At 38.6% G+C, this 25,290-nt stretch overlaps 1 protein-coding gene across 1 annotated transcript in view; it reads left to right on the top strand.

Moving 5' to 3' along the window:
* Positions 1 to 25,290, top strand: part of TEX10 (testis expressed 10) — a 47,140-nt gene that overhangs the window by 8,025 nt on the left and 13,825 nt on the right. The window contains exons 4-10 of the mRNA XM_072329771.1: positions 2,217 to 2,460; positions 4,183 to 4,295; positions 5,967 to 6,205; positions 10,071 to 10,206; positions 13,280 to 13,455; positions 14,109 to 14,286; positions 24,253 to 24,341. Coding sequence (XP_072185872.1) covers positions 2,217 to 2,460; positions 4,183 to 4,295; positions 5,967 to 6,205; positions 10,071 to 10,206; positions 13,280 to 13,455; positions 14,109 to 14,286; positions 24,253 to 24,341 — 1,175 coding nt within the window. The remainder of the gene's footprint in view (positions 1 to 2,216; positions 2,461 to 4,182; positions 4,296 to 5,966; positions 6,206 to 10,070; positions 10,207 to 13,279; positions 13,456 to 14,108; positions 14,287 to 24,252; positions 24,342 to 25,290) is intronic.

Genomic DNA, 25,290 nt, shown 5'->3' with positions numbered 1-25,290 from the left:
CTGCTGTTAAGGGGTACTGATAATGGATGTGTGACAAAAAGGTTGGCGCTTCTTTTGACATCCCAGTTTCCTTGTTCCCGTGACCATGTGTTGGCAAAGGATATTGCTTTCATCAAGTGCATGCTGAACAGATTACACCTATACTGATAATCTGTTATTGTCAGCAAAATTGTATTTACCCCTTTTGCCGTCAACCTTGAATGTGCGAAAGAGGACATCTTTAGACATCTGGGCTTCTTTTGTCGGGGAACATGAAAGTTGTGCTAAGTTTTCTTAGTCTACTTTCAGCATCTGGTTGAGTCAGTTTGGCGCTGATTCTCTCTTCTTTGAGTTTCTATTTTATTTTTTTTCCATTCCTTGTTACAGGTATCTATTAAAATAGCTGGCTGTGCATTATTATACTTCTGTAAGAGTATTCAGGTACTGCCAACTTCTCATGTTTTGTGCTGCTCATTGTCTAACAAGGTGATTTTTCTAGTGCAGGTTGCTGTATTGCCAGAGCTCTGCTGTGACATCAGGTATTATTTTCAGAGAAATGATAAAGAAAAAAGACTGACAAATAATGTTAGCCAACTATTGACTTTATACAATTTCAGCCAAGCCTTCTCATGTTATCAACATTTACAGGACATCGTTGTTCAGTAAAATTACAGGTGTCAACAGATACTGTCCTTCTTGTACAGTGATGCTTTAAGACTCATCACAGCCATAATTGGCTGCATCGCCAGTGGCGATGGTATTTGTCTGCCATTTCTTTACATGCCTACATTAGACTTATATCCTTAAACTTTGTAGGCTGAAAGAAATGGATGCTTTCACTGTGATGTCTACAGCTTGTAGAGAATTAACAAAAAACGCTTTAGTTTTGTAGGAGAAAAGCTGGACTCAGTTGGCTGGATACATTGGTTGCTGCTGTTACTGCCGAGTTTGGAGGGAGAGGGGAGTGTCCTGGAAAGGTGTAACTGATTGGATAGTTTAGAAATTGCAGGGTGACCAGAGAAAGCAGCTTTATCTCTTTAATCCAAGCTGAAATTGAAGTATTTATAAACAGTCTGCGGCAAGAAAGCAAGTAGTGACTCAGATCTCATTTTGATTTCATACCTGTAAGTAGAAGGACTTTTGAGAATATCGTTGAATTAGAAATGGATTTAGTGGGGAATAGAGCATACAATTTTTACCTGCATTAGGAATTTAGAATTAGGGGAATTCTTTACAATGAGCATTTTATGAAAATATTATCATAGAATGCAGCATCATCAATTATAAGCTGAAGTTGTGTTTGCTCTTCTGTGTTGCTTTTTTCCCCCTTTCAGGTGTGCTTCTGTTGTTTAGGAGCCCATTCAAAAGCTTCTGTATTGCATCGAAACAGCAGAAGTTCTTCAGGAGTTAGTTTCTTTAAAGAATTTTCTTTACAGAATGGATATAAATTGGCTGAATTGATCCTGGAGCAGAATTTTGTCATCAGTGTGGATAATCCCTTTTGGACTAAGGAGTGTTCTGAGAAGCTTGTTTTTCTTTCTAGGATATATAATATATATAATTAGTTTCATATCTCTCTTCATTTTTGGATGATTTTTATTTGTCTTCATTACCAGGTCATTTTAATAATTTTTTGAGCTAGTTACTCTCCAGAGTTTTATTTTAATTTAAACCATCACAGTGGTAATTGATTATGTTTTTTGCTTCATTATTTTTCTATGGTTATGAACAGCCATTGTGTTCATTAATAATGATCTTCAGATTAACTGTAATAAACCTCATGCGTTTGACAATACTCTGTAGTCAGTTTCATTATTTTGCTTCAAGGGACATAAAGCTTTTTTTATTGTGTTGTGCTGAGCACAGTGGAATCTCATCTGTTGCTTGGAGGTGATATGATAATGCAAGTCGTTTTTCTCCCTTTTCTATAGACAGACTACACGTAACAATGGGAAGTGAAGTAATGACATGTAAGAAGCTGTTCTAAAAACACAAATTTGTGGGGAGACTCAGGACCAGGTTTGTTGTAGTTGGCTTGAACTCCCTTTCAAATTGAATATCTAGCAAGAAAAGAAGCAAAGAGGCAAACATAATGTGTGGAAAAAAAATATATATATATTGTTTAAAGAAAGCAGGAAAGGAAAGTGGTTTTGCTCTAAACTGTTTTCAAAGATGTGATCTTTTTTCTTTTTTTTTTTCTTTTTCTTTTTCTTTTTTTTTTGCTTTTTGTCATATAGGTCTCTGGCAAGTGTAATGGACAGTGCAGAAAAAGGCCTGTCCTCGGCTGAAAATTTAAAAGGTTTTATTGAGATAATAATTCCATTACTGATTGAGTGCTGGATTGAAGCATCTCCTGCACAATCAGCTCCCATTCTCGGAAATCTTTTGGAATCAGATTGTCAGCAACTTATGCAGCAAGTGCTTAGTATAATACATTTGTTGTGGAAGCTCACAAAGCGACATGATGAAACGTACAAAATGGTAAGGGAGAACTAAAATGTGGCATTAATAATGATGGTTCATTTTTGTTTTGATCAGAAACCAGTGAGTCGGTTGGTGAGTTGGTGACTGTAAGTAGTGGAAGTATTTTATTTAGTAAGAGACAAAAAACCCTGGGTTTGTTTGTTTTGTTTTTTTTTTAAGTATTTAGGAAAGAAATCAGTGAACTCATTGCTCAGTTCAGCAGTAGTCTCTAGGAGTCCTCGGTGACTGCAGCACAGGAGGTTTTAGGACTGAAATTCATGCTGGAGAAGAGGAGCATTGTCTCCCAGATAACTTCTAGAATATAAATTTGAGGAAATACGGAGGTATTTGTTTGTTCTTTTTTTGCACATTGAAAAATTTCACACATTGGAGAAGCAGAGGTGAAAACAAACCCTAAGCCTTTGGAGACAGCGATAGGAGACAGCGGTGGACTGAAATCCTCTTAACTGACTGGTAGAACTTACACTGCTGTGTCGTGAGTGGTAGCATCGTCTCAAGTATTTTGGACAACATCCTTGAAACTTTTGCTCTGATATGTCTCTTGCTTGCTTGGTAAATGGATTGCCTTTTTTGTAACTTCTGCTGCTCTTCAGAAGACTTTCCATGTTGGCTCTTGAGAGCAGTTGGTAGGAATATCTTGACAGTTCTTTGGTTTTGTCTGCGTGTAGGATTGTAGAACCATTTTGTATATCGAACATACAGAGTAATTACTGGAAAAAAACATGGAATCAAATCATTAGACCAGTGTTAGCTGTTAGTATATACAGCCTGAGGAGTGAATTTGGAGTGTCCAAAGAACGCTGTTCCTGTTTACCTCTTCATCCTTTCGTTAGGACTTCTTAGAAGCAGGCAGAAAGGAGGCTGTGGCAGCCTGCAGCTGCTGACCTTTTTCTTTAGGTTGCTTCAGGGCTGTAAGGTGCCTGTGCCTGGCTCTTAGTCACGTGAAAGGAGTACTCGAGTCATGATGGAAGACGTTTTATGTACATACCGTTGCATTGTGACCTTAAGGTGTTTAAAAGAAAATGATAACTATACAACTTATTTTTGAGGATACCGTATTTTATAATTGTATCCTCTCTGTTCTTTTAGAGTCACCTTTACATATAGTGTATTCAGATAGAACTCAGTTTGAAAACGAAATTTTTCTTATTAAGTAATTCCATGGGCTGTAAGAACCAAAGTGCTCTGAATGTGCCTGTTAATCTTTGAAATAGTAGGATGGTCATTTCTTAATACTTGAAAATAAAGATTATTGTGCCCGACCAATATGCTAGCAATATGGGCTTTTGTGTGTATGGGACAGCGACTGAGCGTCTGTTAACCCACAACTATTTTTGAATATAATAACCTTTATTCTGTAAGGATAGACTCCTAAATGGAAGTTGTGTTATGTTGGCAGGGTTTGAACTGCGAATGTGTTAATAATGGGGAAGATGAAGGCATTATCAGAATATGGCTTGGTGGAAAATTCAAGTATTGCAAGTAACTCTGAATATCACTCTAATAAACTAATGTGAAGGCATTTTGAGTTGATATTTTTTACTACATTGGTTTAATATTGCATATACCCACATTAGTATGTGCTAGGAACACGTAGCAGTCCATTTTGGATTAAATGTTATAATCTTGAATTGTATTCCGTGTTTTGTGAACCTTCCAGTTTGTGCATGATGTTTTTTACTTACTAGCATGTTTTCTGTCATCTGCTTTCCTTAATAGGAAGTATGGCTTCGGATGAATTACCTTGTTGATTTCAAGCACCACTTCATGCGTAATTTTCCTTATTCTTTACAAGAAACAGTAAAACACAGAAAGAAAGAGTCATGCAAAGGGTAAGAATAAACTTTGTGTGATGTCACAGCTTTTAGTTTCATAAAATGAGACAGTATGTGTGAGACTTGTCTGATATTAAGTTTCTGATGTTGTAAAGCTGTTTTGGTTGTGTGTTCCTTGGAAGGTCTGTGTAACCAGAGGGTTTTGGTTCTACTTATTAAAAGCGTTGGATAAGAAGTCATCTCAGTGTCCTTCAGTAGAAACAGAAATGCTGTTTTAAAGAAACGAAAGTATTTTATTGAAAGCTTTAATCTGAAGTTTGTGTATTGTTTAGTGGTGATCCATGTTAATCTGACTAGTTTTATACTTCTGTTTGCTCTGCTTAATTGCCTTAAGACATGGTTAAAGCATGCTTCTTCAGCCACATCTGCTGGATGAGTACAGCCAGAGGGGTGCATGGGTCATGTTGTGCCTGACCTTAAGGAAGGCAGTAAGGAAAGGCATAGAGAGACTGAACAAACTGCTGTTTTTAGCTACCGAACTGGCAGAGTAGGCTTGTAGTTTTTGTTCTGGTACAGGCCAGTAGCAGACTGTCTCCCTTTTCAACTCCCAGAGGTCACGCTGTATTCACGCAGGGTCTGTTCTGGAGTTGTTCCCTGCCATTGCAATCCATGTGAATGGGTAGCAGCCAGTGTCTGTTTTGGTTCCAAGTAAAAGCAAACTGTGCTACTGGAGATTGAGGTGTAGTAATGGAATCTTGTTTTATGCTACGAGTCTTCCATGGTGCATGTATATTTTACTTAAAATCCTCTTTGGTGTTTATATGTTTATATATATGTACTGTACTGCATTTTCCCCTCATAGAAGGGCGTATATATCAGAAGTATACAATAGGTTCCAGTTAAGTACTTTTATTTCAGCTAAACTTTGCCTGTTAAGTTCATAAAGTTCACAAAATGTTATAGAAATTTTTCATAGTACTGCTGGTAGCATTGAAGTCACCGTTTTCTGAATGTGGAAAAAATTAATAGCATTTATGCAGTCTGTAAATGATGCTCATAGGTTGAGATTTACTTCGTCTTATAGTTAACAGTTGACTGTATTGAATTGAAGATTAACTGCACTAACTTTCATGCAGTTTCAAGTGCTTTGTTGAGTCGTTTTCAAAAGTCTGTTCTGATTGTAGGCATTCCCATTTGCAGCTTTCTGCAGATAAATGTCTTGGTAACTTTCGATTTTGACTTTCAAACCTTGGTAGGGTATATTGGTGGTGACAAATAGAGTACTTATTCCATAGGAGTTTGTAAAAAGGTACATAAATGAATTTTTCTCTGTTCATGGTGCTTTTTGTTGTTATGTGGTAGTGACAAAAACCGAGTTATTCCTCTCAGAAAAAGAAATGCAAGAGAATCTGAAAGTGAGAAGTCATTTGCAGTGTTTCTTTTTCCTATTTTAGGCACTCAGAAGTGCTACTAGGCCAAGATGAAAATGTCCGAGGGACACAATTTAGAGCTTTGATTCTTGCTGCCACAATAAATATGAAAAATAGATATCATGGTGGCAGAACAAAGACTGTAATTTGCCTGAACATGGTATGAAAGTCGTATATGAAGACTTCTAAAGCGTGTGTTTGCTTGAAAACTTCAACATTTGTTTTTGCCTACCAAAGTGACAGCATATTCAAAGATGTATTTTTTGAGATGTTTCTTTTTCTTTCTACTCCTCATTAGCAACAAGTACTGTACGCCGTCGTCAAACAATGTAGACCATCTTTTGCTGAACTTAACCTTGTGTGACATAATGGTTTCACTAGCGAGTGCTTCAACGCTTCAGGCGGATTCTGGTTGGCTGGACATGATAAGGAAATTTGTGACCGACACTCTCCAGGATGGCAGCAGGCTGAATAGCAAGCAAGTGAATAGATTGCTGGGTGTGACGTGGAGACTAATGCAAATACAGCAGAACAAAGGTAAGATAAGTTTCTCCAAAGTGACATCTGTGCACTGGGAAAAGTTATTTTGTTGTTTCTGGGTCGCTGTCTTATGTCCTTGGTTCTTACATCCATAGTATGTTCTGTCTGTGCGGGTATATTGAATTTCACACACAACACTGAAAATTGTTTCATTTTTAGGAATGGTGCTAACTTCATGCTGTAGTGGAAGGCGTCTCTGCTCTTGGCAGGGGAAATGGAACTGGATGATCTTAAAGGTCCCTTCCAACTCAAACCATTCTGTGAAATGCCAGGATGGTTCTGATGAAAGCTGTTGTAGTGTTTGATTTTAATCTTTTTTGTGGAAATTATTGATATACTATACAATTTTATTTGTGAAAAATACATAGTATTATGTAAGTTATGACTTAGAGGACCGTTAGAGCATTGTGTATTCTCTCTTCCGCCTTGCCAAAGTAATCCTTGATTGTGATCCAGATAAGACCTTCCATGACATGTCTGTTCAGTGGTTGATGCAAGACTTATTAAAGAATTCTTCAGTAAATGTAAAGAAAAGAATTCTTCAGTAAATGTTGAGGTGGCAGTGGTCTGTTGTGTATTAGCCTGGTAGAACTGAATTCCACAGCCAGCTAGAGTTTATGGAAAGCGCTTTGCCCTTGGCAAGAGCTTTCATTGTTAGCACTGTAATATAAGATGATGTCAAGAGTCCCTGAAATGTATTTCTGCAGTTAGTGGTTTCTCCTTCCAAATCCTTTTTGGTTAGGAATCTGTCTAGTACTATCTCCTAGACGACAAAGATAGTAACTAGTCACTCCTATCTGTGCTTCAAAATATAGCCTCCTGTTGAAAACAGATTGTAGTCCACAGTCAGAGATGTGTCTGTCTCATCATCTGAGCTAAAGCAGAAGAGCTGTTGCATAAGAAATGTTTCCAGCTATTACTGAACCATTAAGTCAGGTGCTTCATGCTTTTTCTTGTATTAAAATGTTGATTCTTGTTTTTGCTTTGTCTGCTACACTTTTGCAAGATAGTGTAGGAAAAAAAATGTTTGTCTCACTGAAGTGGCAATTTTGGTAAAAGAATTTTCCTCGACATTGCAGAAAATGAATGAAATGAGCTTTAAAAAACACACACACACAAAAGATTCTTCCCCACATTTAAGTGAACTTACAAAAGATTGGTATGTATGGATCTCATCTGCTGATTCTTTAAAGGCTTAGGGATTTTGCGGCAAGTAGAAAATTGTTTTCCTCAGAAATCTGTATCTGTTGTTTCCCTTGTCCTTTCTAGAGCAGTCTTTTCTAGTATGAAAAGCCTACTAGTAGAGTAGGCTTCCTGCCACACATATAATATTAAACCTCATTTACTAGATGTTGAGGAAATACAGCTTCTGCAAGCTGGATAAATGGGCTAGCAAGAACTTCATGCATTTCAACAAGTGCGTGTGATGAGAAACAGCCCCATCCATCAGTACATGCTGGGGCTTTGTAGATGGAAAATAGTTTGTCAGAAAAGGATGTTCAGTGGACATGAGGTTCACTATGAGCTAGTGGTTTGGCCCAGTGGCAAAGAAGGCACTGGACCACATGAGGAGTGTTGCCAGCAGGCTGAAGGAAGTGATCCAACTTCTCCTCTCAGCACTGGTAAAGCAATGTGGAGTCCTGTGTCTGTTGGGCTTCCCAGTTTGTGGGACATGTAGCTACTGGAGATAACCTTAATAAGGTCAACAAAGTGGTTGAAGGATTGGAGCGTCTTTTGTGTGAGGAAGCACTGAGAGAGCCCGGAGAAGGGTGGGTTCATGGGAAAGTGATAAATGTCTGTGAATACCTGCAAAGAAAACAGAGCCAGGCTCTTTTCGGTGGTGACTCAGTGACAGGACTAGAGGCAAATAGCACAAACTGGAAGCACAAGGAGATACTCCTGAATATCAGGGAAGACTTACCTACTGTATGACTGAGCACAACAAAGGTTGCCCAAGGAGGCTGTGGTGTTCCCATTTTGGAAATCCCTACCCAGAAGCTGTATGGTCCTGGACAACCAACTTTAGGTGATCCTGCCTGAGCAAAGTGCTTGGACTAGATGGTTTTCAGAAGTCCCTTCCAACCTCAAATAGTCTGTGGAAGAAGAAAAGCTGCTTTTTGTACTTTTTCTACAGTGCCGTAAAAATTCTAATCTGTTTTGTGCCCAGATGATAGTCCAGAACTTGGTACGTACTGAAGACAGAACTCTGAATTGTTTAAAATTTATCTTAAACTGAGATGAATGGTGTGAAAGTGTTTGCTTTGTTTAGAAAACAAGGCAAAAGAAAAGATTATTACAGCCAATGTTTTCTTAAACTAAATTAAAACTAAGAGTATGCTAAAAGCCATGAGTACTTCAGCTGCACTTTAGAAGTCTGTACATTTTGCACCTTTTAAATGCTACTTTTTTAATAGTGGATTTTAGAATTTTGTTTTTAAACTTGTCCCGTTTGGAGGAACCAATTCAAACAGTGGAACTTGCTTTACAGAACGTGCCATGGAGAGCGATTGGAAGCTGTCCGAATGTTCTGTGTGCTTGGAGTGTTTATTTCTTACTACAGTTGTTCAGTTAACATATATACCACTATATGATTTCTAGCTAATTTATGGTCTGCTGGCTAATTAAAAGTAAGCTAGTGTGCTGTTTAAGAAATGCTGTCCAAGATAAGTCTTGGATTGTGAAATGGGTAAGTTAATGCTCCTGGTGAAATCAAAATAATGTAATAATTTATCTTGATTAAAATTCTTTCTCATATTTGATATATCTTTTGGTTGACCAAATTTGTTAGATTTCAACTTCCGGATGGCTGTCTGCATTGTAATTGAGTATGACCATGCCATTTCAGGAGTTTTTTGTAGCGTGTCCATTACTCTGTATGGTAACTTAAATACATTCCTTGTTTTTGTTGGAATTTTACCAGTGGGGACCAACCTCTGATCTGTAGTCGTTTTTAGTATGGAGCATTTTTGTTAAAATGTGGTTTCTATGGGCAGAAGTAGCTCTGTTCTGTTACTTTAACTGTTTTTGAATATAGAACTTAAACTGCTCTATTCATTTGAATGGAAAACAAAGGATTGTATGATTATTATTTTTTTCACACTTAATTTTTACTTCCCTTATTTTAGTCTGGCTTTTAAAGAAGAAGTTTTGTCACGTTCACTGTTCCTTCTGCACTTTCTGGCCAGTTTTAACCAACTTTAACATAAGGTTAGAACTCAGACGTTGTTTTAAGCATGGTGATAAAGCATAGCTGGCTGAAGTTTCAAAGAAAAGGTTGCAGTGGAAGTTTGGCAGTTCTCTTTGTAGTGACTCTCCAGTGCCTCTGGAGGTATATGGAGGTATATACATTTTCGTGCTGATCAGCAAACGTGACTTGGAGCTGGCTGCTTCAAAGATATGGAGAGGTGATCAGACTGATGTGTACAGGGGGGGAAGATAGCTAGTAGGGAGATAACTGAAGACACTGATGGATGGTGAGATTTTGGATGCTTTGATCCAGAGTAAAGGAGAATGGTTTTTCTATCTGTAAGGAAGAAGGCTGTGGAATGCAGCTGTGGAAAACAGGACTTCATTAGTTCTGAGCTACCTTGCAACCTGGTGCACTAAGTTGTCTTCAGGAGGCTCTGAAATTTTCCTTCATAGGTTGTCTCTGTATTCACGTGCTTCTTTCACAAAATACACAACAAGGTGATGTAATGATCTAGAATTCCGTTCAGTGGTTGTCATGAAACATTTTGGTCCTTCAAAGATGACTGCAGATACTTTCAGATGCAAACACAGGACGTATAATCAGTATACATGCCTGAAGTTAGAAGACTAAAAAGCACCATTTCAGATTATTATTATTATTTTTTCTTTCTAGTGGCTACAGAACCCTTGATTAAAGCAGTGTATACACTATACCAGCAAAGGAATCTGCTCTTTCCTGTCCGTACGTTGCTTCTGAAATTTTTTAGCAGAGTTTACCAAAAAGAAGATTCAAAGACTCAAAGAATCAGGTAAAAAACACTTCAGTATTCTTTTTAATTTCAACACAGCATGTTTATGTTGAAAGTTAGAGTATTAATTTTCTGTGTGTTTGCTGTGAAATGTTTGTGCCGGTCTGACTTGGCTCTGTCATTGGAATTTCAGTGTTCAGCTGCTCTGTGAGTTCAGGTTGATGAACCTGAGCCAATTTATAAGCCAGTTGATCTTTTTTTCCCCTTAATCTAAGTACTGGATTTAATGCTTAACTTGCAATTAGTCTTTTAACAACAAGCTCGTTGTTTCTGACTGTGGTAGTCTTCCCTAGGTTGTCAAAGCTCTGCATCTATAGCAATGGGCTCATGTTCAGTGCTTCCAGCCTGAGGTCATGGACTTGTGACTGAAGTGATTCTGTTAGTGCGTGTCTAGCCTCATGTGTTACTTTCTTTAATAAAAATACTTTTCTTTGATCACTTTGGATGTGTGGCTCTAAAGAGACTTGGGTTGGGAAAATGTTGTTGTCCTTTTGGTTTCCAGTTTCTTGAAATTATTAGGTACCAGAATTGCTTCAGGTAAGAGGAAATTATTCTCTTATGTTGCTGTTAGAGTTATTAGTGTAAGATTTGTCTAAATTGTTCTAGAAAGGTTGAGAACTTGTCAATTCATCTGGTTCTAGCTATGTAAGATCCTTAAATACAGACCAGCCCGCATCAGTCTTGAGAACTGTAAAAGGACGTATGATCAGATCTACAGTATCTGCTTCTGTTGCTAGGCAAAAATCAAACCTCAGGGCTCCCAGAAATGTTGCTGTTCATTAGTGAAGTCGGTCTTTGGGAATTCGTATTTGCAGCTCTTCTACTCTAGGTCTTGTAAAATGGCCAGGTCTGAATACAGATAATTAGATGTAGAGAGAGAAATCTAGCACTATTTTAACAGAAGGAACTAAGGAGGGAGTTTGAAAGATGGGGGGAAAAAAAAAACTTGGGAACATCACATTTTTCGTTTCTTTTTTTATCTACAGTGAAAAGGAAATATACACACACACACACATATATACATACATATATATATTTCATACTCACTGTTCCCCAGAGCTCACATAACTACTTTTATCTGTACTTACCTGGAAGTCTCAAAACATCTCAGCTGCAATTTCATACAAGCATTGCCTTGGAGACTTTGCCTTTCTACCTTTAGATGTCACAGCAGCAGTAGTTTTCCTGCTGTTCTCAGTCCTTTACATGGAATGGTGATGTTTTCAGTAACAGGAAGTTTCTCTGTAAATGTTTCTCCATTCTGAGTTTTATCATAGAATCATGGAATCACTCAGGTTGGAAAAGACCTTCAAGATCATTAAGTCCAACCTCACCCAACCATACTACCCTAACTCTAAAAACCCTCCGCTGAATCATGTCCCTGAGCACCGCATCTAAATAGTTATAAACGCATCCAGGGATGGTGACTCAGCCACCTTCCTAGGAGACCTTTTCCAGTGCTTAACAAGTGTTTCTGTCAAGAAGTTTTTCCTGATATCCTGCTTATCCTTGCACAACTTGAGGCCATTTCCCCTTGTCCTGTCACCAATGAGAAGAGACCAACCTTGCTCTTGCTATAAGCATCTTTCAGGTATTGGAAGAGAGCAATAAGGTCTCCTCTCAGCATCCTTTTCCCCAGACTAAACAGCCCCAGTTCCTTCACTTGCTCCTCACAGGGCATGTTCTCCAAGCCCTTCACAAGCCTTGCTGTCCTTCTTTGGACCTGCCCCCGCACCTCAGTGTCCTTTATGTACTGAGGTGCCCAACACAGAACACAGTAGTTGAGTTTAGGCCTCACCAATGCCAAGTAACTGCTAATCCTGCAAATTGAACTAAATTATTCTTCCAGTTATCCCTTATAATTCCTTTTTACTGTGTTTTCTACATTTGCAATGTTTAGCTTTGTGTTAATGTTTACAGAATCACAGAATGGCCCAGGTTGGAAGGGACCTCAGGGAAAATAAGAGACTCGGTTGTGAATGGCTTGTGGGTGGGGAGAGGAATTACAGATGTGGTTTGGTCAAAGTTTTTTTTTTTGTATGATTTTGTGTATCTGGACGTAACAAATCGGTTTAGAGAGTGAATGTCTTATCAGCACCCTTAGGAGGATCATGGTTGAGATAATTTGCCTGCATGCCATAGGAGTTCAGTGAGGAGACAATAAATAGGATACAGGAATTCTTAATTTAATTATTGTATTAATTAAATTGCGCTTGAAAAAATTACTTTCAAATTTGGACAGTGTAAGTAAAAGTCCTTTCTTAAAATCTTCATTAATCTCAGTATTTACTGTTTGATGTGTAATAGAAAATATAATTAAGTCTAAAAAGGCAGAGCGGCATTTTCAGGTCACTCAGGTTAATACTTCTGGGGGAGGAGATAATTGGTTTTGGTTTTGAAAACTTCTTGTCAGTCTCATTTTTTAATACTGTTGCTTTTTAATCATTATTTAAGAAACCAGTTGAAAAAGAAGTTTTGGATCTTCAGCGGGGGAGAAGGACTTCTCTATGGATGACAAATACTTGATCTACTGTAGTAGCTGGATAGGAAAAGAAAATGAACTAGAATAGTGTTATCAACTCCTACTTAAAGCAGTGAGTTGTAATTTGTCATTCTGTTTTAGGATGTATCTGAATTGAAAAGCAAGATATCGGTAAGGTAGAATTGAATTTGAAAATCTGGTGAAAAGTGTGCTTTACTGGGGAGTTCAGTAGTATTCAGCATGTAGTAATCACATTGCATTTCAGCTTGACTCATAGTTCATTAAATATAAAATGGTAAAACTCAGGATAAATGGGAACGTTGCTTTGCTGGCCTACAGCTCGTAGAAATACTTTCAAGAAGAGTTAGAAGTATGTATTGCAAAAAGTATGGATCAGATAAATATCTTTATTATAACCCTCATCGCATGCCAGTGTGCTCAGCTCTTCACGTGAAATATATTAATATATTTATGATAAGCAAATCATCTTATTGCAGTTGGTTGTAATTTAATTACACCTAATGTTAAAGCAACTTAGTCAAGACTAGGAAGGGTAAAAGGTTGTGTTATTTTTTTGCTCCCTTTCTTCAGAAGTCGAAGTAAAGTTTTATCTCGCTGGTTGGCTGGATTGCCTCAGCAACTTGCTCTGCTTGGCCTGAGAAACCCCGAGCTTTCAAATCAACTGATTGATATCATTCATTCTGCTGCTTCTCGTTCGAACAAGGAACTACTGCAAAGTTTACAAGCCACCGCTGTTCAAATATATGGTAAGACTTTGCACTGCATCATACCACATCTTTTCAGTCACTTGAAAGTTGCAGTATGTTGAAAATACAGGTTTCCTAGGTGAATATAAAGTGTGTACTTTGTGCGTGGGGGGATCTATTCAGAGTCCTACAGTGTAGATTGAACGGCACCATGGCACCATGCATGTCACTTGCCAAAGTAGTAAAGCAATTGGTCAAAGTTAGCAGAACTTTAATCTAATAGAAGTTGTTACGTATTTAAAGGAGTTTGAAATTTGACATTTTAAATACACTTGCTAGAATTTCCCAAAGAGTTTTTCTTCCGTTAACGTATTGCACCTGTCAAGTATTCTGCTTAAAAAAATAATACATTTATCTGAAGTTGTGCTGTGGTGCGTTTTGGCAGTTTTGCTTGGGGGTTGTGATACGTTTAGTTAATTTTCCTGACCAAGGCACATAAAGCGGTCTGGTTTGTTTCGAATTAGAAGATAAGCTTGTGCTGCTTCCTCTTGAAGATGTGAAACCAGAAATGTGACATACCGGATTTCCACACATGTAAATATCAAAAGATAGAATGTTCCAAATTTGATTACATTTCAGTTTATTAGCCACTTTAGAAGAATGTAAGGTGTATTTTGTGCCTCACTTGTAATTCCTTCTTTGTGTTGTTTCAGACCCACTAGATGGCACTCTGGTTCTTCTCCCAGCCGAGGCCCAGCGGAGGCTGGTGCAGCTGGTGTACTTCCTCCCGTGCCTGCCCGCCAGCCTGCTGGCCTGCTTGAGTCGCTGCTGTATTATGGGAAGAATGTCCTCTGAGCTCGCTGCCACCCTTATTGGGATACTGCGCATGAGGTAACGTGATCAACCTGCTCTTTAATTAGGGGTGAAAACACCAATGATTTTGTTAAACGTGACCTTTGTTATTGGTTTGCACTTGTTTTAAAGCACAAAAGATTGATATGGAATGTAAGAATTGGCACCATGTTATAACCTAATGCTTCTATCAAATTATACTCCTACGCTTTCTCTTTGTGTCCTTACACTGACCTATTTTCTGCAGTGCTTGACAACAAAGTCGTGTTTCTTATGCAGTACTGAGCACTCTCTACCCACAGTGTAACATTGTGTTAACACTGGTGGTCTTTGGTCTGCCACTGATGGTGGCATGTCCTTGTAAATACTTTTCATTCCAGTACATGAAGTGGCCTACAGGAAAGCTGGGGAGGGTCTTTTTGTAAGAGCTTGTTGCAACAGGACAAGGGGAAATGGCTTTAAACTGGAAGAGAGTAGATATTAGGAAGAAATTATTTACTGTGAGAGTGGTGAGACACTGGAACAGGTTGCCCAGTGAGGTTGTGAATGCCCCCTTCTTGGAAGCATTGAAGGCCAGGCTGGATGGGGCTTTGAGCAACCTGGTCTACATGGAAGTATCCCTGCCTATAGCAGGGGGGGCTGGAACTGAATGATCTTAAAGGTCCTTCCTAACCCAAACCATTCTGTGATTCTGACTTGACCTCATAAATACTTTGGCTTGACAGTGTTTGTAGTGCAAAATAACCAACCAATGTGTATTCTCCTGTCCTGCTTTGTTTTTAAGGCATTAGAACTGGCTTTTCCTATAATTAACATGCTCAAATATTCAAGTCATAGTTACTGCTGGGCAAGTGCCTTGTTAGAAATCATTCACACACTTGTTTTGTTCCTGGCTTAAGTTTAATGATGAAGGTGGGGAGATGCTGCTGTTCCATTGAAGTGAGTGGAGGCTCGGATTTCAGGATGTTGCTCGGTATTGTTGGAGACAGCATATATGAACAGGTGCAAACCTGTCTGAATTATACTTAGCAACATTTTTTCTCTTAGTGTTTTTTGGAACTTAAATATTTTTATTAAACTATGATGCAACACTTTGCCAAATATTAGTCGTATAACTTGAGAACAATTGGATTCAGAGGTTGTGGTTATCTACCTAAGATAGATATTGTTATATGTGGTTGAGATTATCTACCTAGGAAGTCGATCTGAAATAACTACGAAAAATGAAACTTGTAAAAGAGATAGTAATCCTGACTGAGCATTGTTTCTCTTTGGTAAGTCAGTTCCCACTGTGTTAAGAGGAGTCACTGTTAAACAGGAACTTGTTGTCTTTGGAAATGCACCTGAAAAATAATGCAAGTCCTTGTAAAGGTTTAAATAAGGCTTTTATAGACAAAATGAATGCAGTAGCATTGAAAATACTCTCACCTACATTGCCAGCTTCAGTAGTGAGAGTCTTAAAGAGCTTGTAAAGAGGCTTGACTTTTTTTCAGGTGTGGCTCAAAATCTTATTTTGTGAAAGATGCTTTATTTTTCTGGTCACGATCGTAGATTTTTATCGTAAGAATCTCATCATAGGATGCCTATAAGAATTGGAGAATCAAAAGGATGTCAGAAATTGGCTGCTGTAAAGTGAATGTCCAGGAAAAAAAATCCTTTGGGACCAGTCTTTGGTGACTGAAATTAGCCACCACGCATGCAAAAACACAGAGATACGTAAGGATTGATATTAATTTCTGGAGAACAGGACAGTCTCTTTTGTCTTCTTGTTGGGAAGAGATTTGTGCAGTTGAGGAAACAGTAATGCATTTTCTAGATCTGCACTGTACCTGGGCTTTTACGAACTTCATTACCTGTTATTGCGCGTAGGGTACGTTAAATAATTTTCTATCCCTTATCACCAACTCCTAGCTGGATTACTGTGTTCAGTTCAGTGGCTTGCTTTTGGGTAATGATGTGGATGAACTGGACTGAGTGTAAAGGAGAGCAGACAAAGAACAGAAAGTCTGTTAGCTGTGATAATGGAGAATGACTAACAAACTGGCATTGTTAGGCAAATAAGACTGGGAAGGCAGAGGAACTTGCGTGTGTAAAAGGCTTTTGAAAAGGGATGACAGCATTTTTATCAGGATAAAAGAGATAGATATGAAATGCAAGAAAAATATTTGCTTAGAGAGCTAGGGGCAAGTACTCGAATAGGCTGTGTAGGAAGAGGGTATGGAATATACCTCACAGGTGGTATTTAAAATTGAGTGAATGCAAGTACACCAGGATGACAAATTAAAGCCTTGATGAAAGAAAGAGGGACTAAGTAACCTGTGGCAGTCATTTACCAGAACTGTGTTGTTATGATGGTTTAAGTTAAACATGAAGTTCTTGAAAGTAACAGTAATGTTTCAAAATATGTATAACTTAGTGCTGTGCCCCAGTGTGATTGCTTGGATGTTTTCTGTTGCTTGTTGGAAATCAGCTCATTCAGATGCCTCATTTATCAGTAAAAAATATTATTGTCGCTAGATGGCACTGTTTTTCTTCCGTTGAATCTTTATATTCTCCGGTGAGGGGGTAGTGTTTATAAATCTCTTTTTGCTAAGCCACCTGCTTATCTGTCATGCTTTTAATAGATTGCATTCAGTAGCATCAGAGGCTCACTGCTGTATGTGGTAATTGTTTTCAGTGTCTTTGAAAGCCTTTATTTCCACATTATTTTTGACTCCTGGACCACGTACGTTCTTACGTGCAGCTGAGGCTGTGCATAGATGCCCATGTATGCTTGCTAGGGAGAAGCATGATAGTGAATCTGATGAATGTGCATATGGATGATAATAAGACTGTTACCCCAGGAACAATCATTATATACTGAAAGAACTTGCGTATCTTGTGTGTGTGTGTGCTTGCATGCTTGCAAACTATAAAAGTAGCTGGTAAATGTATGTAGATGGCTTAAACCACAGTCCTGTCACAATATCAGACAGAGAACATGGAATTATAATTATTGTTTAATTTGAAAGCTCTTGTTGACTGGGAATGGACTTTTAAAGACATCCTTTATTTTCCACTTTTATTTTTGTGATGGTGAAATCAGTAGCCAGGTGGTTTACAGGAAGCCACCGAGTGAGCCATGGTGGACGGCGTGTGCTGAGAGATGATAACGGGAAGGCTTATAAGAGTGATCATCTATGCTGCTGAATTACTAGAATGGTTCCTGACACTCTTTTGGCTTATATTCACTAAAGCTGTCCCAGAGAGTGCAGGCCAAGAAGCATTTGGAAATTTATAGTGGCTTAAATAGAGCCGCCCTGTTTGAATTGGTGGCAATTTAAAAGTGCAAATATGGCCAGACAACACTAATTGATGTCTCTTGCCAGAGAATGAGCCTTCCTGCTGTCAGTCCTGTAGGTTAGATACAGTTGATGAATTTCATATGAAAATAAGAGATTGGATGTGGTGGCTTGGCTTTCTTTCCCCTCTCTTCTCCAGTCCCTACTGTGCAGGACCTGAGATGTAATTAACTTTAAATCCAGTCAGGTTGGGACTTGAGAGATGGAGAATTAGGGGATGAAAACCCTTCTCCCTACAGACGGGGAAAGGCCTGGAGGAACATGGGAACAGTCTGTGACTTCAGGGTGAGAGAAATTAGAGGTAACAGCTTCTTGGAAGGAGATAAGTTCTCTGAGTCATTCTCTGATTTAAGCCTCTAACAAGCTAAAATTTATGGAAGCAAATGGAAGGATATGGGAAATATTTTATGAAGCGTTTGCCCTGAATCTGCAAGATGGAGTTGTCATTATTTATGTGACATGGCTTTAAGGCATTAAGACAGACCTTTTGTTGTGATGCAACATGCCATGTTCATAAGAGAATTAACATCAGAAATTATTTTTCATTCATGATTTATTGGAATATCTTCTAGATGATCAAATAGTAGATCTCTGCTAATTAAAGAACAGTTAAAATGTATTGGGCACAGAACACTTTTATAATAATACTTATTTTCAGAGCAGCCATCATAGGTAATATATAGTCTGAGTGCTTAGCATGATGTATTCTATTCTATGAAATTTAGATTAAGAAATGCAGACTGTGACCTTGTAATCAAATATCTTAACTAAGATATTAGATTGCTGATGCAATGGGAGAAGTTCTGTTTCCTCTTGAGGTGTTTTGTGGTACAAGTAAGGAAAATCATTTTGGCATAATCATGTGAATGCAATTTATTTATATGCTTTATTTATGCATAATAGTTACAAGCTTTATTTATTGGAATGAAGTGTCTGGAAATCACTGCAACAGGGAATTGCACAGATAACACTGCACTAACTAGATTTAAAACAAAATAAAAAGGTGTGTGGAGGGAATTAATTTATGGCATTTCTCATTTGAAGCATGCATAAATGAGATTTCCAGTGGCTTTACAGAGCCATTTCTTGTTGGGTTCTCTCCCAGCTGCTTCTATTGCTATAGAAAAAAAAGGATGAAAGCCATACGCAAAGGGTATGAGTAAGACATAGAATCATAGAGTGGCTTGGGTTGGAAGGGACCTCAAGGATCATTAAGTTCCACCCACTTGCTGTAGGCAGGGCTCCGTATATAACAGTAGACCAGACTGCCCAGGACCCCATTTAACATGGCCTTGAACACCTTCAGGGATGGGGCATCCACAACCTCTCCGGACATAAATGATATGGGAATTTCTAGACTTCACAAGTTGTTATAACTCCGAGGATAGGTTGCATTCTGCTTGTCATCCCTGTAGATGGACTATTTCCTTAAGAGATGGTGCTTTAAGTGTTCTGAAAAGAATGGCATTTGGCATCTCATCAAGCAGGTGGGCATGTTAGTTCCTGCTGCCTGCAGGAGTCCAGTGCTTAGGAAGAACATGAGTGAACTTCTGCCTTCTGTTATAACAAACACCAAATATGTTATCTAAAGTGGCTTTAGGCCATAGTTCTTAGTAAATACTACTTTGTTTGCTTTTCCTAGTTACGTGATCTATAGCTTTTGCCAATGTGGCTTGAGGAGGCACCAGGAAAAGTGTAGGTCACTAGGAGCCTGCATTCTGCTTTATTAAAGACTTACAGAATGCATTGTTGTAGTAAAGAAAAGCATTCCCAAATAAGTATTTACAAGCAGGGAGAATCTTGGAATGAATATTGTAACTCATTACTGCGAATGAGAGCTTTTTTCGCATTTACAATAAAACAACACTTTCCCTCTATCCGTGCTTTCAAGTCCTTACCAGTGGCACAAGGGAAGGTCAGGTAGATACACCTCGGAGTACAAGCTGAAATCATGCAGGTGTAGGAAGGTTTAGTTGTTATGAGCAGGTTGCTAAGGAAAATATAAGAATGGTGAAGTCTGTATTCACCCTGAGCTTCAGATCTGGGGGAAGGCACGTTCCTTTATCCAAATCTTGCTCGCTGCTATGTGAAGCCTAAGACTTGAAAGGGAGAATACTAAGCTTTTCTCTAAGGATATAGCCCTCTAAATTTGTCCCCATGTTCTTGTTTGCAGTTCGATATCCCTAACCAAGAGGAGGAGAATTATATTACTGCATTTACAGTTGCGCCAGGCGGTAAATGCCTTCTGCTCATTAGTGAATGTTTCTTCTGATTTGTGCTGTCATTTATAATGTGTAAGCAATCTTTTTTTCCTTCAGACAGCTTTCGCAACCTTAGAGCAAATGAGTAGCAGACAGGCTTACTTTTAACAAAGCATAGCTCAGATTGTTATGTTTTTAAAAATAGGATTCGTATTTTTCTGCAAATCCCTCTTAATTCCTTGCAGATGTTTGTTGTGTTTTGCCACATCTCCAAATGGAAGCACTTGATCCTTAAAGAGAGATAACCTCACACCACTAGCAAATGATTGCCTACATACAACAGTCTGTTAAAGGTAGAGGAAAAGCTCTTCACTTGCTTTCATAGTTCATGTTCAGGACCCGTGCTGCCTGCAGCTGAGTTGGTGTGAATGAAAGGGACATGGAGGCAGGGCTGGAAAAGTATTCAGAGATGCTGAGTGTTCTACAATATCAACATCTTGGGTTCCTGCTCTTTCAAAATCTGGTTTGCAGACATGGTGTCCCAATCCTTACTGACAGCGTAACACAAAACTGCTTTGTTTTGTGCACCCGTCCTAATATGGCGCATGTGGATTTGTTCCATCCAGGGTGTTTCATTGTTTATGTGCATGTCATTCTTTAGAATGAGAACGTGGGAACATTTGGGATGTGTTGTAACATAATTGCCAAACTCTTCCTGCTGGTTAATTCTATAGTTCTTTCTTTACCTTATGTTTTATAGGTGTTTTTGCATATAAGCACCACGTTAAAGGTTTGTAGGCAGGTAGCTTCTCAGGTGGAAGCTTTACAGCTGCTAGCTGTTCATCCCTGTGTTCTCTTGAGGCTCAGGAGAGAATGCCATCATGCCTTAGTAATTCCCTCTGCTTTGTTTGGTTCTGTAATGTAATGTGTAGCTGCTTGAAGTTACTCCGGGACATCTCATGAGTCCCCAGAAGAGTTCTGCTGAGACGGGAACCTGCACAATTTCTTCTGTAGTAAACAAGGATGCGAGTTCTGCCTATAGGCCTAAGGTGATCGAGTGCCTTCCTCATGCCCTGCTAGTCTGTTGGGTGTAGAGGGTCTTTGGTAAGCTTTCTGCTCCTGATGAATTTAAAAGAGAAATTGTTATCGGTATCTCAGTGCTTAACACACTTGCTGAGAATGCAGAAAATTAGAGCTTACTACCTTCCTCTGAAAGGGAAGCCAGTTTCCTAACAGCAAGGATTGGTCATTGGGCTGTTTTGAGGAGGGGTACTCCTCAAATATATAATAACTTATAGCTAAGCTTTCTTAATTTGTTTTTCACTGAGTTGGAGTCTGAGTGTCCAGGAAATGGGTGAATCAGCTGATGGCCATGCCTGATAATATTTACCTGCTCTGGGTGGAACTGAAGTGTATCAATGGAAGACGGAAAAACCTCCTTTTAGGAAACCCCTTTCAGAACAGTTTTGTGACCTAGAAGTGGAGGAACAATTGTAGGCGGCTTTGATTTATATCTCTGATCAGTAGTTAAAATAAACCTTTAACGGGGTCATTCAGCACAGAGTTGAGTTAGGTTTTTCAGCCTGTTCTTTCAGATGCTTAAACGCTTCTGTAAAACTTCAGGAACACTGTGTGCTAGAATGTCCTCTGTTATGGCAATGGAAACACTTTCCTGGAATCTGAAAGAATTGGATTTTGGTTTCCGTGAACAGAAAACTCAGATCTTTCATCTTAGACTTATTGAATTGTGTAATCCTCACATTTATGAATAAAAGGGTGGTAGTGTCAGTGTCTCAAAGGAACTGTGAATCTTGTATTTGATTTTCCTTTTTACTCTAAAAAAGTACTTGAGGACTGAACTTAGTATTTTGCAGGTTCATTACACTTATTTTCAGTTTCGTTACTGATCAACAACAACAACAAAGCCAAAATAACAATCCAGATTCTAAGGTTTGCCGTGTTTGATAGGTGCATTGCTATCTGGAGTCTGAGTGCTGTGATTTATAGGAGGAAGGTTAATAATTTCTACAGTTATTCCAGTGAGTTTCATTGGAGTTCTTCTCGCCCATTAGGATACCCTAAAACTTCTTATGAGTATGTCAGAACCAACGCCTGAACCAGAAATCTTTGGTAGCTAATTTAGATCAGGAGGCACAACGATGATAATAGAATGTGGTTGAGAAATAATCACTTGTGCACAAACTGTGGTTTACAAATTTTATTTGCAATTCTTTGATGTAACCTAAGCTGAAAATAATGGCGTGAACAGAAACGGATCTGCTGTTAAAAGTTAGTTAGCAGCAAGTGGTGGAAGTAATGATATGCACACACGCTGTCATAAATAAATATGTTCTATGCTAATGGCAATAGAAGCAGTGATTTTTAAGCTAATTGGATTCAGATTTGCTTTTTATATCATTTGGTATATGAAAAGGGTTACCTAAAGGTGCAGTACTAAATCTTGGTAGAGACGTTCTTACGGAGAGTGTATAACATTACAGAAGCGGCAACATTCAATTCAGTTAAATGTGGGTTTGGAGTGGCTGTCTGGAAGGGTCTCACCAGTACAATTTGATAACAGGTTTGCATTGTAGTGAGAATTTATTCAAAGAGGGGAGATTATAATGAGCTTGTTGCCTCTATTCCATCTACAAGCCTTTTTTTGTAAAATGTTTAGCATCCCGTTTATGAGCGTTTAACCATTTTAAAATGCACATAGTTCTTAATCATCCATGGTAGTAGTGTTACTAGATTTGGCTTAAGATCTCTGAAATGATTTGTAATGGGATTGTAGTACATCAATATCTGTTCTAGAATTGAGTTTTACTTCTGTGTTCTCTATTTCTGACTTGCCTTAACACAAATCTCAAAATGGAGTAGCTTCAGCTGTGCTGTAGATATTGGGATTCTGAGGTAATCGAGGCATTGATAACCAGAGTTTGTGTTTAAATTAACTTTTTTTATGCTGTAGTGTTCTTTTTGTACTTGCACTACTAGTAAGACATGGGTCTTAGTCTTAATCTGGTACAGTCTGTCTGTGAGATCCAGTCCTTGATTTAATGACCTTGTGTTCTTTTTTCCATGCTGCATTGTGTGTTAAATGCACCACAGTCACTGGAAGAGTATTTATATAAAGCAATTCCTCTTCCTTTTGGAGAAGACCCCTTGTTTTATTTACTGTAGGATGTCCATATCCCACTTGGAAAACCAGGCGTTTACCCCCTTTTAGAGGCACTGACACGCAACAACATTGTACTTCAAGGCGTGCGCACAAAGGCAAAGCTGAAGATTGTAGGCAACTTCCTCTGTCACTTTCTTAATTGAGTGCTAGTTTATTCTTAGCCCTAGTGCTCTTGTAACACTGAGACTTGTTTTTACGTATGTGATAGCTTTGGCATTTTAAAAAAGTAGATGGTAACTGAGTTCAGGCTTTTGGTTTTGTATGTGCGTGTGTCAGTGCAGCTCTGCTTGCAGATGAGGCTTAGAAACACTCAGTAGTCTCTTTTCTGTGGGTTCTCCATGATCCCGGAGCAGAATAACAGTGCTTCTCTCTGCTTCCTCATCTGTAGACGTCAGTGACACATAGCATGGTATCCTGTTGGGATGTTTGAAATGCTCGTTCTGTTTCCACAAGCCTGCAAATAGTTAGGTATGAGTAGCAAACCAACACTGGTAAAACATATGAAGGATTTCCAGAGCCTTAGCCGTAAGCTTCTGAATCCTGCTTGTGGGTAAGTTAATGTGAGGAGCAAATAAGAGCAGTGACACTGCTTTGGACGAAAGATATGCGTAGTCCAGGGCATTACCCATGACACCAGTGTAGGGAGGAAAGAAAGCTGGACGAACCCTAGCACTCGACATCACATTTCCTCAAGTCTGTATGGTTTTTAATTTGAGAAACAAAAGTGATGGTCTTACAGATTGCCCCTGAAAAGGGAGAGGTCAGGCCGCTGCAATGAGGTTTGCTGTGTCTCAGCACATTGCTCCTTTATGCGCTTTAAATTGCGAAGCAGGTCTTTAATTCTGTGTTTAATAGCTTCAGCTTCTCTAAAGTATGAAGCAGTTCTGAAATGGGTATCCATTGTTACTGCAAAGGGTTCTATCAAAATTAGTGAATGTAATGAGAAATACAAGTAGGGGAAATCAAACTCATTTACTGTATCTTGGCTGTCGTTGCTGTAAGAAGGGTTATAGCAGTGTTTATGAAAGTTTGCTACCTCAGTAATTCAGTCTGCGTGACAACCAGAGCCCGTGTAAGGGCACAAAATTCAGTGTTACTTGTCTGGAACAGGCCAAGTTCTGTTTTCGAAGCTGTTTAAAATGCTGCTCTGACAACAGCAGCTAGAAACAGGAATGCTGAAATTAATAATTTAGCCATGCTAATTGATTGCATTATGCCATTAGGTTGTGAATTCTTAATGACATGTTTTTTTAATAAACTATCTACTGTTGGTTTTGTGTAGATCGTCCTTTGCAGGCTGGAAGTGCCAAGTGCAGGATAATGCAGTGAATGATGTGGACTATTTCAGCTTCTTGTTTTCAACCCTTATAGGTAATTCATGTGAATGTCATAATTTAGAATTAACAAAATGAAATCTGTTTTGGTAGTCAGTTGCTGGGTATAACTTGGAATAAATGATGAAGTAGCTACTTCCTGAAAGTGATTCTAATCTTGTTGCTTATTTTTGTTGTGATATATCCCTTTTTTTCTCTTCTGAACCGATTTCTGATACCCTGTATATATGTTTTGCTTTTCCATTTTGGTGAATATTTGCTTACTTTTTCTTGATGTCTTGCAAATATTCTTTAAAAAGCATAAGGAAAATCTTAATGCAGTACATAGCTTGAATGAAATTTTCTCTTCTAGACTTATCTGATGAAATGAATGTCTGTGATTGGCTCATAACAATACAAATTTAGAGTGCCTTTTGAATTTCCTATGGACATGCTTGCACCATTAAAAACAGGCCATCAGAATAAAGCCATTAGAGTACGTTGAAGGGAACTGCCCAGAGCTGTCACATGCACAGGATCACCTCCCTGCTAGATTTGCACTCAGATATCACCACAGAACAGAATTATTGTTACAACTTACTTTGGGAAGGTGCGGTGGTTAAAATGGCATAACGAGACTGAGAAATATTTTCCAGTAACATTCCCTGTGGTAAAGAGAGAGAATCATTACTAACATTCAGTTACTTCGCGTTCTAAATTACCTTTTTTGTGGAAAACCTGATGGCAGCGGTATTGATGGTGCAGAAAATGAAAACAAGCACAGACTGACTGTTTGGAACCAGCAGTTCTGCTTTATTAAAGCATTTAATATCTGGCTAGAAATAATTAAGCAAATTAATTTTTTCTTTAAGCCCGTGGGGCTGTCTGAAAGTCCCTGCATTACTGTGAACACCCCGTGAATTGTCTTGCATTGTGTCTGCTTTTCCATTTTTATAAGATACGTGTGTTGAAAATAGAATGCGGCCATTGAATGGTCTTGCATACCA

The sequence above is a fragment of the Excalfactoria chinensis genome, chromosome 2 (assembly GCF_039878825.1).
Source record: "Excalfactoria chinensis isolate bCotChi1 chromosome 2, bCotChi1.hap2, whole genome shotgun sequence".
In the NCBI taxonomy this organism is placed as follows: domain Eukaryota; kingdom Metazoa; phylum Chordata; class Aves; order Galliformes; family Phasianidae; genus Excalfactoria; species Excalfactoria chinensis.
Note: the sequence above shows the minus strand (reverse complement) of the source record. Positions and strands in the feature narration are given on the sequence as shown.